Source organism: Microtus ochrogaster, chromosome 19, assembly GCF_000317375.1.
Source record: "Microtus ochrogaster isolate Prairie Vole_2 chromosome 19, MicOch1.0, whole genome shotgun sequence".
In the NCBI taxonomy this organism is placed as follows: domain Eukaryota; kingdom Metazoa; phylum Chordata; class Mammalia; order Rodentia; family Cricetidae; genus Microtus; species Microtus ochrogaster.
Genome location: NC_022021.1, coordinates 61,014,710 through 61,029,580, shown reverse-complemented (window position 1 = coordinate 61,029,580; position 14,871 = coordinate 61,014,710). Strand labels below are relative to the sequence as shown.

At 39.6% G+C, this 14,871-nt stretch overlaps 1 protein-coding gene across 1 annotated transcript in view; it reads left to right on the top strand.

The window, feature by feature from the left end:
- Nucleotides 1-14,871, top strand: part of Itga1 (integrin subunit alpha 1) — a 153,911-nt gene that overhangs the window by 39,936 nt on the left and 99,104 nt on the right. The window contains exon 2 of the mRNA XM_005356825.3: nucleotides 12,144-12,264. Coding sequence (XP_005356882.1) covers nucleotides 12,144-12,264 — 121 coding nt within the window. The remainder of the gene's footprint in view (nucleotides 1-12,143; nucleotides 12,265-14,871) is intronic.

The following is a 14,871-nucleotide window of genomic DNA, read 5'->3' as shown; positions in this document are numbered from 1 at the left end:
AGAAGGAAAGAAAGAAAGAAAGAAAGAAAGAAAGAAAGAAAGAAAGAAAGAAAGAAAGAAAGAAAGAAAGAAAGAAAGAAAGAAAGAAAGGAAACCATGGCCATAAAAAGTTGTATAGAATTGTAGGCTTACTTGAGATAGAAAAGTGACAAAAAAAAGACCTTTTAAAAAAATGTTATTCTTGTCATTTCTATTCATTCAGTAGGTTTTTTTGAACAGTTACTATGTACCAATAAGTTTATTAAGTTTCCCTGAAACAAGCAAAACTACTTGTTTTCAACATCTTTTAAACAACAAAGCAGCATAAGAAAGAAGAAAATGTAACGTGAAAGTAAAGGAGGTGGGGAGAACTTTTGAAAACAGGAATTCAGGATGTTTCAGGGAATTTCAAGTACTAAAGGAGGGCAGTAGGTTGACCTTCTCAGTGGGGAGAGAATGGGGTTGGCAAGGTGGGATGAGACAACATCTACATAGGTACAAAGTGCTGTTGTGGGAGGAGAGAGCATGTGTCAGAGTCTAGAAAAGCATTTACAGAATGGGGTATTGTTAGAGCCAGACGACATGTTTCTGAAAACTAGACTTCAGTGACAGAAAGAATATACCTTGAGGATCCATAGTGTGTGTGTGTGTGTGTGTGTGTGTGTGTGTGTGTGTGTGTGTGCGTGTGTGTGTGTGTGTGTGTGTATGTGTGTGTATGTTTGCATGTGCATGTGTTTTAACACAAACACCCCTTTGAAGGAAGAGTACCAGTTTCCAGTGACGTCATTAGGGGCTGTAGCTTGGCTGTGCTAGTTTCTTCCCATTAAGGATACAGATAATGCAAAACATAAGGGAGTAGAAAACTACATAGAAATGATTGCAGTCTGTCAAAAAACTTAGAAAAAATTATGTTTCGAAGAAAATTACCCAACACATTCTCAGTTTTCTACATTAATCTTGGTATAACCTGGTGAACGTTGCTCATAATTGCAGAAACTCCTTGGTATTTCTTCCCGTTCTCTTTTGACATAAGTTTTTGGAAATAATTATCCAAATCACTTCTAGAAAGATAGGAAGTCCTAAGTTGAGTGGCGATATATTTGATATATTTCTTTTGCATGACTCCTGAATGTTTACCATTCATAAGTAGAGTTGTCCAGAGGGGATTAGGAAGCATCAATAAGGGTTGACTTACATCTTGATAGTTTTTAAACTTGTAAGAGTAAGGAGTCATAAACCCAACTGCTTTCTTAATGCAGCCCACAATTCCAGATATAAAGAAACAACAATCTATCCAGACTAAATAGCACAGAAATAAGGTATGATATAAGTAACTAGACTATGTACAGGTGCTGATGGAAAATTTGAGTAGTTATTATCCTTTGGGTAAGGTGTATTTCTTTAAAGGTATGGTGAATGTTAACTAGTAGAAGTGTCTGTTTCATCCCCCAAATCTTGCTTTGTTTGCCTTGTAGGCTGACCCTAAAAAATGCTCACATCTCACGTGCATGATATGACAGCTTTCCTCAAACCCACTCTTGGCCTGATTTTACCAGGTTGCTGTTCACTTTCCTTGCCTCTGAAGTAATCACATGATGCCCTTCTGGTCATGCTTCCTTTGTTTCTGTTGGCTCTTTGTCTTGCTCTCAGTGTAGCTAAAAGTATTACGACAGTGGAGACTAGATTGTGTCTCTGTTATAAAATAATAGAAACCAGCTATTCAGTTTATTTAATATTTTTGTCCTCATACAAAGAGCAGTGGGTCTATGACCTGACTCTGCAGAACATGAACATTCTCCTCACAATTTCTTTCAATAAGACTTTGATGTGACAAACTTTGTTGACTCCCCATGGGAGGCCTCACCCTCTCTGAGGAGTGGATGGAGGTTGGGGTGGGGAGAAGGTTGGAGATGCTGGAGGATGGGAAAGAGAGAGAACTGGGATTGGTATGTAAAATAAGATTGTTTAAAAAACAAACCAAAAAACTTCATTAGGATTTTTGAGGAGACCAGTCATCAGAATAACTCTTCCTTATGTATGGTCAAAACCAATTGGGAAATGGATTCGAATGTGTTGTGTGAAATTTTACTGTTGGCTTTTTGAGGGATCTAGCCCCCAGCTCCCAAATAAAACACACAGAGGCTTATTATTACTTATAATAATCTTAGCTTGACTTGTTTCTTTCCAGCTTTTCTTAAATTATCCCTGTAATGGTCTGTCCTGTCCCTTTAAGAGACAAGCCCTGCCTCCCCACCCCTTACTCCCCATCTACTGCAGAGGCAGACAGATCTTCCTTATGCTTCCATCCCAAGTCCTTCCTTTTCCATCTTTCTCCTGAAGGCTTCTGCCTTGCTCTCTTCTCCCAACTTCTCTCCTTCCCTCTCCTCTTTCTCTGTTTCTCTCTCTTTTCCTCTTCTCTCTTTTCCCTCTTCCCCTCCATAACCTACTAAATAAATATGCAACCTCACTCTGCATGGCGTGCCTATCCATCTTGGTCTCTTACCCACCATGTGGCTCCCTGCCTGGGATCCACTGCCCCTCTTGGCCCGCTGGCCCTTGTGGCCTGCTGCTGCTCCCCTTGGGAAACCATGGCATTTTATTTTTATTATAACAATTCCTACCATCTTTTGCCTCTGGGCTTTTATCTTTCTCTATTTCTATATGCCTTTCTTTCCTCCTTACTCCATGACTGGCTGGGTGGCTGGTGGCTGCCCCTGATGTCCTCTCCTTGTTCTTTTGCTTGCCTTTTCATTCTCTTTATACTCTCTGCCTGCTAGCCCTGCCTCTCCTTGCTCCTGCCTGGCTATTAGCAGCTCAACTCTTTATCAGGACCATCAGGTGTTTTAGAGAGGCACAGTAACATAGCTTCAGAGAGTTAAACAAATGCAGCATAAACTAAAGTCACACACCTGAAAATAATATTCTCCAACACAAATGGGTCCTAACTAATACGTGAAGTTTCTACTGCACTGAAGACCAAGCTGACTCCTCACCTGGCAGCACCAGTTGAGACGCTCAGTGGAGCATAGAAAACCGTGTTCTTTCTGCAGCCAGGCTCCCTTCTGAATAAAAAAAGAAAGAGCGTGAGAAGACTAGACTAAACATGCAATTTCCCCCTCCAGGCTTCCCAATCAAGAATGGGAGGAACGTGGGTGTAGATATAAACCAATGCTCAGCCAGTGAAACACTCTTCAAATGGGAAGACACCTCAAGAATGGGAACAAACATATTTCTCTAAAATGTGTGCGTGTGTGTGCCTGTGGTACTGGGGTTTGAACCAGGGGTCTCACACATACTAGACAAAGACTATTACCACTGAGCCATGTCTCCAGTCCTGAAATACAAATTTAAAGTCACATTTTTATCTCTTTTCAATAATATTCCCATCCCCTTTCTTCAGATCAGAGGTAAACCCTACCTTGAGTTAAGCTCTTTGTAAATAACAAGTACTTAATAGCAGCTTCGAAGCTCCAAACACCAGACTGCTTCCATTTAAGGGAAATAGGAGCTGTATGTAGTTCTTGGGAATATTGGCTATAACATCTGCATTCACTTGCATTTCAAGATCCTCAAGTGGGCTAACGGAAAGAATGTAAAAGATGATGTGACCAGATAGGAATAGAGTCTGGATCCAAGGATTTTCCTGTTTGAAACATTTAAAACTAATGTTTTAAATGCTAAGAGATCCTGGTAGTCTTAGCAACAATTAGAGCTAAGAAAACAACATTTAGTGCTATCTCAAAACAAAAAGGCAAGAATCAAAAAGCTATCTCTTTCCTCTGAAAAGAAAACAAGTATTCTGCTGACCCTGACCTCTGACCCCTGACTCCATCCCGCTAAAATATTTCAGAATTCCAGCCTACCAAGACTTGTCTTTATTTCCCACAAGCCCGTCCATCTTTGAACAGTTTCTGACTTGTTTTTTAAATGGTCTCAGGTGGGTAACATTATTTTCAGTTGGCTTACATTATTTCCTTTCCATAGTCTGGATTTGTGTGAAGTTGAGCAGACACCAAGAAGCTTTTGAGTGAACAGAGTGTTGGGTAGTAAATCATCTCATGGAAATGTGCTATGACCAGTAGCTAAGAAGGAATGAAAAGTATATAGTCATGTTAGTTTAAATGTCAGTGGGTGAATAAGAGCAATGCTAGCTATTCAGGGGAAAAAATAATCTTTTATATAGTATAGGAAGATTCCTAATGCAGTTATTACATGGAGAGTGTGAACTTGATGGTTGCTAATTCTAGCGAATCCTTGGATGAACAGTTATTCCCCTATGGATGCTGGTTTTGTGGTAAGTGTGCGATTGGAGTTTGCACAGTTTTTCCATGTTTAGTTTTACGGAAGTACTTATAAAGGTTAGTGGGTGCCCCTGTGTGTTAAAGCCGAAAGTTGGTGAACTGTATTCCAGCACAAATGACGTGATAAATCTGTCTTCTTGGCCTCCTGCTTCTAATATGGTAAATTAACCAAAATAAAACAAACAAAACCATGAGGTAAGAGAGGTCAGCATACCAATGGTGTGCAAAATGCAATGTCTCTTTGGGGCTCCAGGCATAACAGAATGCAGGTAGGCTTTAAGATAAAGATGCCATCTTCCTTTATAGTCCCAGCAGGCCTGACACTCAGTCTAGCCCAGACTGGCCTTGAACTTGTGTTCCTAGGCCTCAACCTCTCAAGTCCTGGGATTATAGATGTGGGTCACTGAGCTCACCTCAAAATAAAACACTTTTTTAAGTGTAGCCTTCATCCTGATTTGAAAGAATGTCCTTGCTAACTCAGGCTGCCTGTAATTATTTTCTAATCTAAACAACCACAAACTAGTTGGGTAGTCTTTCTACATGCTGGAATTTTTCTAAAGAACAAATTGTTCTGTTTGAAAGTGATACGACGTAGCAACAGGAATGATCACAATGAAAAAAAGTTAGCTTTAATTCTTCAAATTTTAACAACCTAAATGAATGTTTAAAAATATTGTGTATTTTAAAATGCCATAACTTTACTCTCCCATTCTTTTATACTTCATTTTTTTTTCTTATGCCCAAGTATGCTTTTGCTGCACTCTTAAAATTGTATATTGAGAAAAGAGAAAGCCACTTTTGAGCCTTCTTGTACCATTGTATATCAGGGGACAGAGTAATCTTCTCACCCCACATTTTGGCGATGTCATTAGCTCTGTTTCAGAGTGGAATCTTACCTACCTACCCTGTACACTCTGTCAATTGTCATACCCTAGGAGAAAGAGCTTAAACAAAATAATGTCATCTCTTTCTTAAGAAGTCCTTTGAAATAGATTTTATTAGTTTGCATAGAATTCCTTCTCCAAGAGATATATAAGCCAAAAATAAAATATCAGTCTAAGTTCATTTTTATTATTATACACAAGCAGTTTCATGGGTCAGGAAGGCATAGACAATCATGTACAAGTGAGTTTTTCAGGTTTAAAAATGCTATTGGGTTTAGGAAACATAAAAACAAAGAGAACTATCTCAAGCCCTACCCTTCAGACCTCAAAAATGATAATTAATAGATTAGGAAAATCAGTAATGGGATCTCTTAATGTCTGGAATTTTAAATTGCCAAGTAATACTATTGGGTGAGTTGGAGAAGTTGCTCACCACGCACACAGCCTGTCTGCTTTACTGACTCTCGAAAATGCCTGCTGTGCACACCATCAGCCATGGCTCTAAGGGCTGGGGAGATGGCTGAGTTAGGACCTGAACACCCTGGACAAAAGTTCAGTTGTGTCTGCAAGGGCTTGTAACCTCAGCACAGAAGGGGCAAGACAGGATCATATGATTTTTGGGTCACCAGCCTGGCAAAAAACAAAACAAACAAACAAACAAACAACAACAACAAAAAAAAAGCCCTGAGCTCCAGGATCAGTGAGAAATCTGTCTCAAAGAAATCAGGCAGAGAATGGTAAGTAGAGCAATCAGTATACTGTGGCGTATGCACAAGCGTGCAGTGGAACACACATCTTGATACACACATAAACACATGCATACCCCCCACACACACACAGAGGCAGGGCGGAGCTTGAACCTGGAGTTAAGTTAATAAAATCCTTTGAAAAGATTACACCGACAATGATAGAGCTGTTTTTCAGTGTTTTTTTTTATATCCAAAGACTGTCCACCTTATTATTTCTGCATGTTACTCGGCCCCCCTGATTTGTTTTGAAGCGCCGTGTGGCTTCGCATATGCGGTGCTCAGCTGAATCATCAAGGACCTAATGCGTTCAGCTCTCAGAATGCCCTGGCAGCTGCAAAACAGCCCTCTGCTCATGTTGCTTGCACAAACATGTGAGTTGTGTTCCCACAGTGGGATCCAGGACTCCTAAGGTCCTGCACCTTTTTTATCCCGTAAAACACACGATGCTGATAGGGGAAGGGGGTGGCGTCCTGAGAGTCAGAATTTCCGAGAGCAGAGTAGACACAGTTTGAAAGGAGCTGGTGAAGCAAGCAATTATTTGTGGTGGGAGAGGTTATGGGCAATGAGCAGATGTCTGTAGATACTACAAAGGAAAAGAAACACCACTGAAGAGCAGATTCCGCAGAAAAACTTTAAAGGGGAATTTTAAGTGATGTTTGGGAAACACCTTGGTGGAATTGAGTATTTTGGGTAGCTAGTCTGAAAGGGAACAAGTCAGGATGATGTCTCTGCTCAAAAACCCTTATTTTTTCCATTTATCCTCTCATTCTTAAAAATGTGTAGAAAACACCTACTAGGTTTTAAAAAAATATGCTCCCTTGAGTCCTCCCACAAGTCACAAACGCACACCACACACACTCACACACTCACACACTCACACACACACTCACACACATACACTCACACACTCACACACACGCATGCATGCACACCACACAAACACACACACTCACACTCACACACACACTCACACACTCACACACACTCACTCACACGCATGCATGCACACCACACACACACACACTCACACTCATGCATGCATGCATGCCTGCAGCACTTTGGAGATCAAATGCCATTTGTTAACAACTAGAGGTCATGGACTTTAGAAGCAAAGACAAAACAATTCACCGGCTGCAGCAAACCGAATTCACAGAGCAGCCTCCCAGGGTGAAGCTGGAAAACACGTGCACACCAGGGTGTTTGAGTTGGCTTTTTCTGGCCTTGCTGATGGAGGGAGACATCTTGCCGACATATTCCATCACTTCCGATGAAAGCGACTTTGAATGGCATTGTGTGTTTTCTTTATGTCATTCTATGGGGACATTTTTCTTGTCTCAAGGAGCATGAATTAGACATATTTCTTTTTATGGCAAGTACAGACCTTCTGTGTTTGAAATTACGATGTCATTTTCAGATTCCTTTCTTCTTTCTGTACTCTCCGATCAGACTCTATTATGGTCGTGTTTTCACTATTGATTTCCCATGTCTTTGCTAGTGGAGGCTTTTGGATCATGTTCATAACAAAAAGCTATAAAAAAATAATCTCTTCAACTTTCAGATCACCTGTAAAGATGTTATCCTATAGTTGTTTTGGTCAGATCTTGTAATTTCAATCAAATTTTTATTCTTTTTGGAAACCATGTACCTCAAAATTGAGATCCAATCATTTGATCCTTGAGAAGTAAATTAATGAAAATTTCAGAGACAAAGCATTGATATTGTCCAGTTTTTTTTATATATGACAAAACAGGAAGGAACTTATTCTGGGACTCATCAATTCACTGTACACTTTAACTATTACTTTCATTTTAAATGTCATCATTTCAAACTTTAGATTGAAAGTAATGTTAATTATGAGCTCTGCTGCTACATTGGATAAATATACATAAGAAGTTATCAAAGGAGAATAATATCATTATAAAGCATCTTCTTTGCCACCACTTACTTGATGCTCATTTGCCTTGGCCTCAGAGTTTGCCAGGTAGAAAATTCCATTAGCTATTATATATTCCCATCTGGTTATGACTAGAGCAGCATTGCTGGGCCAGATGCTCAGGCCCTGACTTTCTTATTTAAGAAGTGAGCTCATAGGCCACAGTGACTGTTCTTGGAACTGGGAATGTGAGGGAAGAAGGGTGTGGCCTCCACCAGACTCCACTGTCGCTGAAGTAGCTCAAAGTTTTCTACCTTCATTCAACTTTTTTTTCCAGTCACACCTCAAATATTCCAAAACTGTACAGGGTTAAAACTTGCATGGGCCAGTTGAGTGTTGTTCTCAGGTGGGTTATATTTTCATCTTTATTAATCTGACCTATTACTCTAACCATTCTGGAAATAAAGACAGTCTAGAGTTTGTTACAGCAAGTCCACAACTGGACCCAAGGAGACCCATCTTGGCATCCTCTGTCTGCTGTTAATACATTCAGCTTAGACTCATCTCTTAATTTCTCTGAGATTCAGTTTCAAATACACAAAAAGAAAGTTATAGCTATTACCCTTTCCAGCCAAAACTTAATATGTTATTTCTATGAAAAACATTATTTTGGAACCCCCCCCCAAAAAAAACCAGACTTGGGAACTATGTATCTCTTTCACTCATTTATCGCTTTGCACATTAAATTTTATCCAAAAGGGGGAAATGAACAAAAAATGATTTAATTTACAAATGATAACCTTCGATATCAACCACCCCAACTTTCTCATCTGCTCTTAACTGGGACACACGTAACTATGGTCCTGCCTGAAAAGGAGCAGACGCTTTGCTTTCTTTTCTCTATAAACATAGGTTTCCGTGAAGTCCTTCCAGCAACTTGGTCTGAGCTCTGTTGCCATGGCTACTTTCCCATACCAGCCTCCTCAACATCCTTCTCAACCAGCTGTCACTAAAGTAGAGTTTCCTCCTCAAACCGCCCTCTGAGAACACAGAACTACACAAACCAATTCTTGGTCATAAGAAGGCACTTTCTTCCAAAGATGGCCCTGAGTTACTGGTCACTCTGTTTTTTTTTTTTTCTTCTGGTTTTAGGGAAAAATCTCCATCAATGTGAATGGTGACTGATGCTTTATATTGTGGACTCCCGTGGAAATACAGGGACTATTCTTGACTACTGATGCTCTCGCTCACTCACATGGTGCTGATGAGAATGGTATTGGCAGGACTTTTGATGAGTTTAGTAGACTGAAAAGGAGGAATGGCATGCAGCACATGGTGTAGTGATTGTTAGAAAAAGACTTCTCAGGGGTACATGTGAGATTAGCGTTCTCTTTAGACATCTATCTCTATACTTACTCACTTCTGGTTACTTTCAATATTTTCCTTATCTGGACTCCCAAGCCTTTCAGACTGTTATGTTTCGTTTTATGATTTTTGTTTGTTTTTCCCTTTTGTTGAGATAAGCACCATTTTGCCTTACTTCTAGAACATAAAGTTCCAAGCAAATCTACTCTAATAAACTAAGCATTGAACTAAAAGTTATGAGACACTGCTTTTACTCCTTTAAATCAAAAAGACAAATTGCAAACTACTTTTTTTAAAATAACAACAACAACAAAAAAAAAAAGTCATCTCCTGTGCCACAGGCTCCATGGTGTCTCAGAAAACATACAAGGGACAGATTTAAAATTACGTTGAGCAAAGCGCCTGTAAATTCTAAGGACAGAAAAACAATGCAGCACCCACCCTCAGGCATTCCAGGCCACACATAGAATAGACAGGCCCACGGATATCGAGTGCTCAAGTGGCCTTTAGGAGAGAACCCCGCTCCCCAAATGATAATGTGCTGAATAAAGAAATCCTTCAAACAAGTGAAATTGATGCTGACCCCTCCAAAAAAAAACCATGTGTTTCCCCTTTTGTCTAAAAGGGGGATCCTTTGAATGTAGATCAATTCTTCTACCTGTGTAGACGTAGTGATGAAGAAACAACAGGTCACACAGTAAGAGGGATACAATCCCATGGAGATTTGGTTCTTGAAATTTGGGTGGGACCTGAGATTCACAAGCTCACTTGATGATGCTAACTTGCCTTGGACTAGGCATCCTCTGATCTCTGAGCCACAGCTGGCGTACAGTCCTGGGTAGGAGTTTTTGGATCCTTATATCTCTTCAACAGTTGTTTTCAGTTATGGATAACTTTGACTCCACGGGGTTTGGGCAGTGTCTAGAGATAATGTTGATTGTGAAAATTCACAGAAGGCCACTAGTGTCGTGTGCAGTGGGCCATAGACATTGCTAGGCACCTTTTGGCATGAGTCCTCGTGACAAAATTGCCTTTAGTGCCATGGCTGAGAAAACACACTGTGGAGGTGATATTTTGTGTATGTCTCATGCAAAAAAAAAAAAAAAGTACTAAGTTGAAACTGTTCAAAACATCAAAACCATAGAAGAAAGGTTAAGCGCATGTACTCAAAGCTTGGAGCAGAGACCGAGCACTGTGCAAAATGACCTCCCAGTATCTAAAAGAGGATGTGGGGATGGTGGCCAGCTGTGTTCTGTCTCCCTTGAGGAATGAAGAGGAAATGTACATAAAAGGATGTATCCTGGTCGTCTACTCTTTGTCTACTTCTTCATGCCAGCCAGGAAGATCGCTTTGTGATCTTGCGACCATATTTGTCCCGTGTCTCCTAATATGCTCAGAGACCCTTCCAAATCCTGGGTAGAAATTTTCTGCTCACTGCCAAGTCCCATCTCCCCCTTACCTTAGGACATTAACAAGTCTTGCTTTGCTAGCATGGAACAGCTGCCAGTGCATCTCCAGCCACAGCTGGCACCCTGCCCTCTGCAACACATTATCTCTCAGACTATAAACATGTTACTGCCCATCTGTGTGAGAGGAACCGCACCAGATTTTTATGAAGGATAAAAAGAGGAGTAAAACTGTCCTCAGTTTTAAGGTTTTCCTAGTCCAGGGGGAACATCTCCAGCAAACAATAATATAAATAGTATTTAATAGTTATATTGGTAGGAAGTTTCTTCAAAAATCAAAGAAGAGGTTTTAGAAGATAAAGGGAGGATATATAGATAAATCTACAAATGGAAAGAATGGTTGATTTCCTCTGGAAATGTTTTCTCTAAATTAACTTAGATTCCTGTATATCAAATAAGCGCTTACTAGTGTTAATGTAATTTGAAGGTTATGGGTCAGAGCAACCTGGATTTCGAGTGTATTTATGGAAGAAGTTTAGAGTGGATAAGAGCTAAGAGATTGGATATGTTACCTGTCCTCCATCTTTAGAATAGAGAAGTTTCCAGAATCTGTGTGATTGAATCTAGTTTTGAGAATTGAACATTAATCATCTCTGAACATGCCTTAGAATGTGCTATTACTGTATAAGATGATGTTCTTTGATAAGGGTTGTTGGTTTTATTCAGGACAGGGATATTGAAACTTGTAAGTCTGTTCTTCCAAACCAAAACCAAATGAAGTAGTATCCTCCATCTGAACTTGTGATTTCAGAACCTCTGTATGTGGTCACACTTCTTAAAAACTTTTCTTATATCTGGATCACAGAGAAAGAGATAAACTCATTGTATATATAATGTGTACAGGGCATGGACTACTGAGAATATTATAGCTCATTTAATCCAAAACATTTGTGAGTTTACCACAGTCAACACAGTTGCAAGGAGGCTTTTTTTGTATAAGTAGAAACTTCCATCAACTGCTCATTTCTTGAGGAGACAGAGAAGTTATCTCAGGTCTGCCTAGGAAGCCATCCCTGAGTGGAAATAGTCCCCTGAAGATCACCCAGAGGAAAGGAACCCTTCAGATGCAAAGGAAAAGGCAGTTTCCTTTCAGAAACAGACAGGAGAAAGGTCTGACTGGAAAAGTTTAAATGCAACTGCCTGCATCTTCAGAATTTGCAGTGGGGAAAGGGAGCTGTTTAAAGTCACTGTTGGTCACATTGTACTGGAAGGATCGCTTCTGGGAAAGCATCTTGGAACTAACTCTTTAGTCATTTTTAATCTTTGTCATTCCCACTGAATCCTGAAATTTTACTACTGGGAATGGTATAGATTTTAATTTCCAAACATTTTAAAAACCCATCCTTTTGGTGCTCAATATAACATCCTACCAGAACCCTCCTTGAGTTCTCATCTTCTTGGGTTTCAATGGTTCTTTTTCATAAGAGCACAGCTTTCCGTGGTCCTTTTAAGAATGCCTTCCAGGACCCCAAATGTGATGCTTTCTCTCTTCGCCCTGTGTAACTTGACTTTCTTTCCCCTCTCAGTTATTCTAGGCTTCTGCACTTCCTTCAACGTTGATGTGAAAAACTCAATGAGTTTCAGTGGCCCAGTGGAGGACATGTTTGGATACACCGTTCAACAATACGAAAATGAAGAAGGAAAATGGTAAGCAAACAGGCTCTGTTGTTGTCCAGTTCTTTCACACACACACACACACACACACACACAAAATGGAAAATATTTGCAGCTTGTTTTATGAATGGAACATTAACTGAATGACTCGTTTGTGCTAGAAACGTATTCTAGTGGGTTGGTGATGGAAGCTGACATGAAGTTAAAGAACGGCATTCCTTGGAATTTTAGAGGAAGTGGTTACTTATTTCTGCTGTTTCGCTACTAGACTGACCTCAAGAAAGTTTCGTATTTCAGTATGTATTCAGCCACTATGTTGCTTTGACAAGCATTCCTAAATTGTTCCTGTTCTCGAGTTACTTGGATGCTTGACTGAAATTAGTGAAGAAGGACACGATAGGAGATGGGATGCCCAGAAACAGTTACTATTACTTTAGTTGGTGGTGGCTTAGTTTTTTTGGTATTTGAGTTATATTCTAAGTGTTGTCTAAGGATAACCATAAACTATACTGAATTGCTGACACACTTTTAATACTGTGAACCTTTGGTTAAGTCCATTTTAGAACAAAATTTAGAGTATATTTAATTTTTAACCACTTCACAAAATGAATAGGAGAGGCCATTTGCTTTGCATCCTACCTAACTGATGTCAAAAACTTTATGAGTTAGTTAATATTTTTCTCTGTTTCTCAATCTTAAGAGCCCATTATTTTCCTAGCAAAAGAGACTTGTATCAAACAAGAGAACAGTGAAGTGCCAGTCCACAATTATTATTTCACAGAAAAAATATGTATTTTGATTTCTCTTTTAGACTTTTAAAGTTTGATTGTAATCCCCTAAAGACTGCTGAAACTAATAATTTGACTTCTCAAATTTTCCAAGTATCAATATTGTATTTTAGATGTACATTACCACTTATGAGACATTGAGCAAGATTGCTATGGAGTTTCCCATCCTCTGCGCACTTTTCCTGTTCCTGTACTCCCTACACTCCTGTGCTCTGTTGAGGGTTAAGCACAGTCATCCTTTTAAACAGCAGACAACCATTTATGCTCAACCCATGGGGGAAACAGTAAGTGCACTGGTTATCCAGGCTTCTTTCTGATTATGCAGAAAACACATCCAAACGTCAATTTTACCTATCACTAAGAGATACATAAATTTAAAGGAAACTGTAGTAAGCATCAACCTTTGCAGAGTTAAAACACCTACTTAAATGTCAGGCCAATACTGACAAAATATTTTATTAAATTTCTTTTCAATTTTGTTATATTATTTTGTTTAATCCTTCATATGAGAGGTAACAGCAAGTTTCTTCCCCCACGTAAAATTGACTCTCTGATTTTAGGCAATATTGCCATCAGAAGTCCTTCATTAGTATTTTCCTCACGATTTTGGAACCATCTGACCTCTTTAGGCTCTCACATTTTTTAATTAAATTTTTTCATTTATTTTACAACCTGACTCCAGTTTCCCCTCTCTTCTCTCCTCCCATCTCTCCCCCAACCTCTCCTCTGCCCTAACCCATCCACTCCTTCTCTGTTTCTGCTCAGAAAGGGGCAGGCCTCCCATGGGTGTCAACAAAGCATGGCATATCAAGTTGAGGTAGGACTTTAAGATCTCATCCCCTACTATAAGGGTTTCATCCCATGAATTCTCCAGTCCCTGTTCTTCATGGAACCAGAAGGCCAAGGATTAAGAGACGAAGTCAGCCCCAAGTGAGACTTTGAAGCTATGATGCATCTCATTCCCAGAAACAACCTGCCTTTGCAGAGGCAAAGAGCTAAATAGTAAAGAGACAGAAAAAGGGATTACAGAGATTAACTAGAAAACCAGAGTTGCAAAGCAAATGTTGCTAATTTTTGTCTGATTGAAGTTGCACTGAAATGGACTTTAAGCACACTGATAATTCTAGAGACATTTGTGAGACAATAATAAGGGCTCAACCTTTTCTTAGTTCTGAGACCATGCCTTTACAGATCTTGCTTTACACATTAAATGTTGCTTAGTTTTCTTTACAAATGGTTTTGAAAACGGTAAGACTTTTTCTTTAGTGATAACATAAATATGGATCTGTCAAGCAGCAAATATGTCCAACATATACAGCAGTGTTCTAATTCTGTAGGAAATGAAATATAGAAGTTTATAATCTAGAGGGTATATAGGAAACAATTAAGTTTCCAATAGTGCCAAGCAATGTGGGACACACTGGGAGCTCCTTGAGAGTTCAGGAAAAAAATAAACGTGGTTCCTCACTTGTAATCTGAGTCTTGAAAGGTGACTTGTCTGTGGATGAGAGAAAAGGTCACCTCAAGCTGGGGATCCACAGGAGACAAGGTAGACCTTCAAGGACAAGGAACAGATCTTAGAACCAAAACCAGTGTGCGGAGAGACCACTGGAGGCTGTTTCATTAAATATAATTTAGGAAATTAACATAATCTGACTGGATTGCCTACAAATTAGGAAATCTGCCTGCAAGCCAGAGCCCAATTTAGTCCTTAAAAGATGAGACTTTGTAGGGTCTGGTTGGACAGCCTAGAATCCTAGCATTTGAGACACGGAGATGGGAAGATAAGGAGTTCAGGGTCATTCTCCATTACATAGGGAGTTCAAGGCCCATCTGATATACTTGAAATATG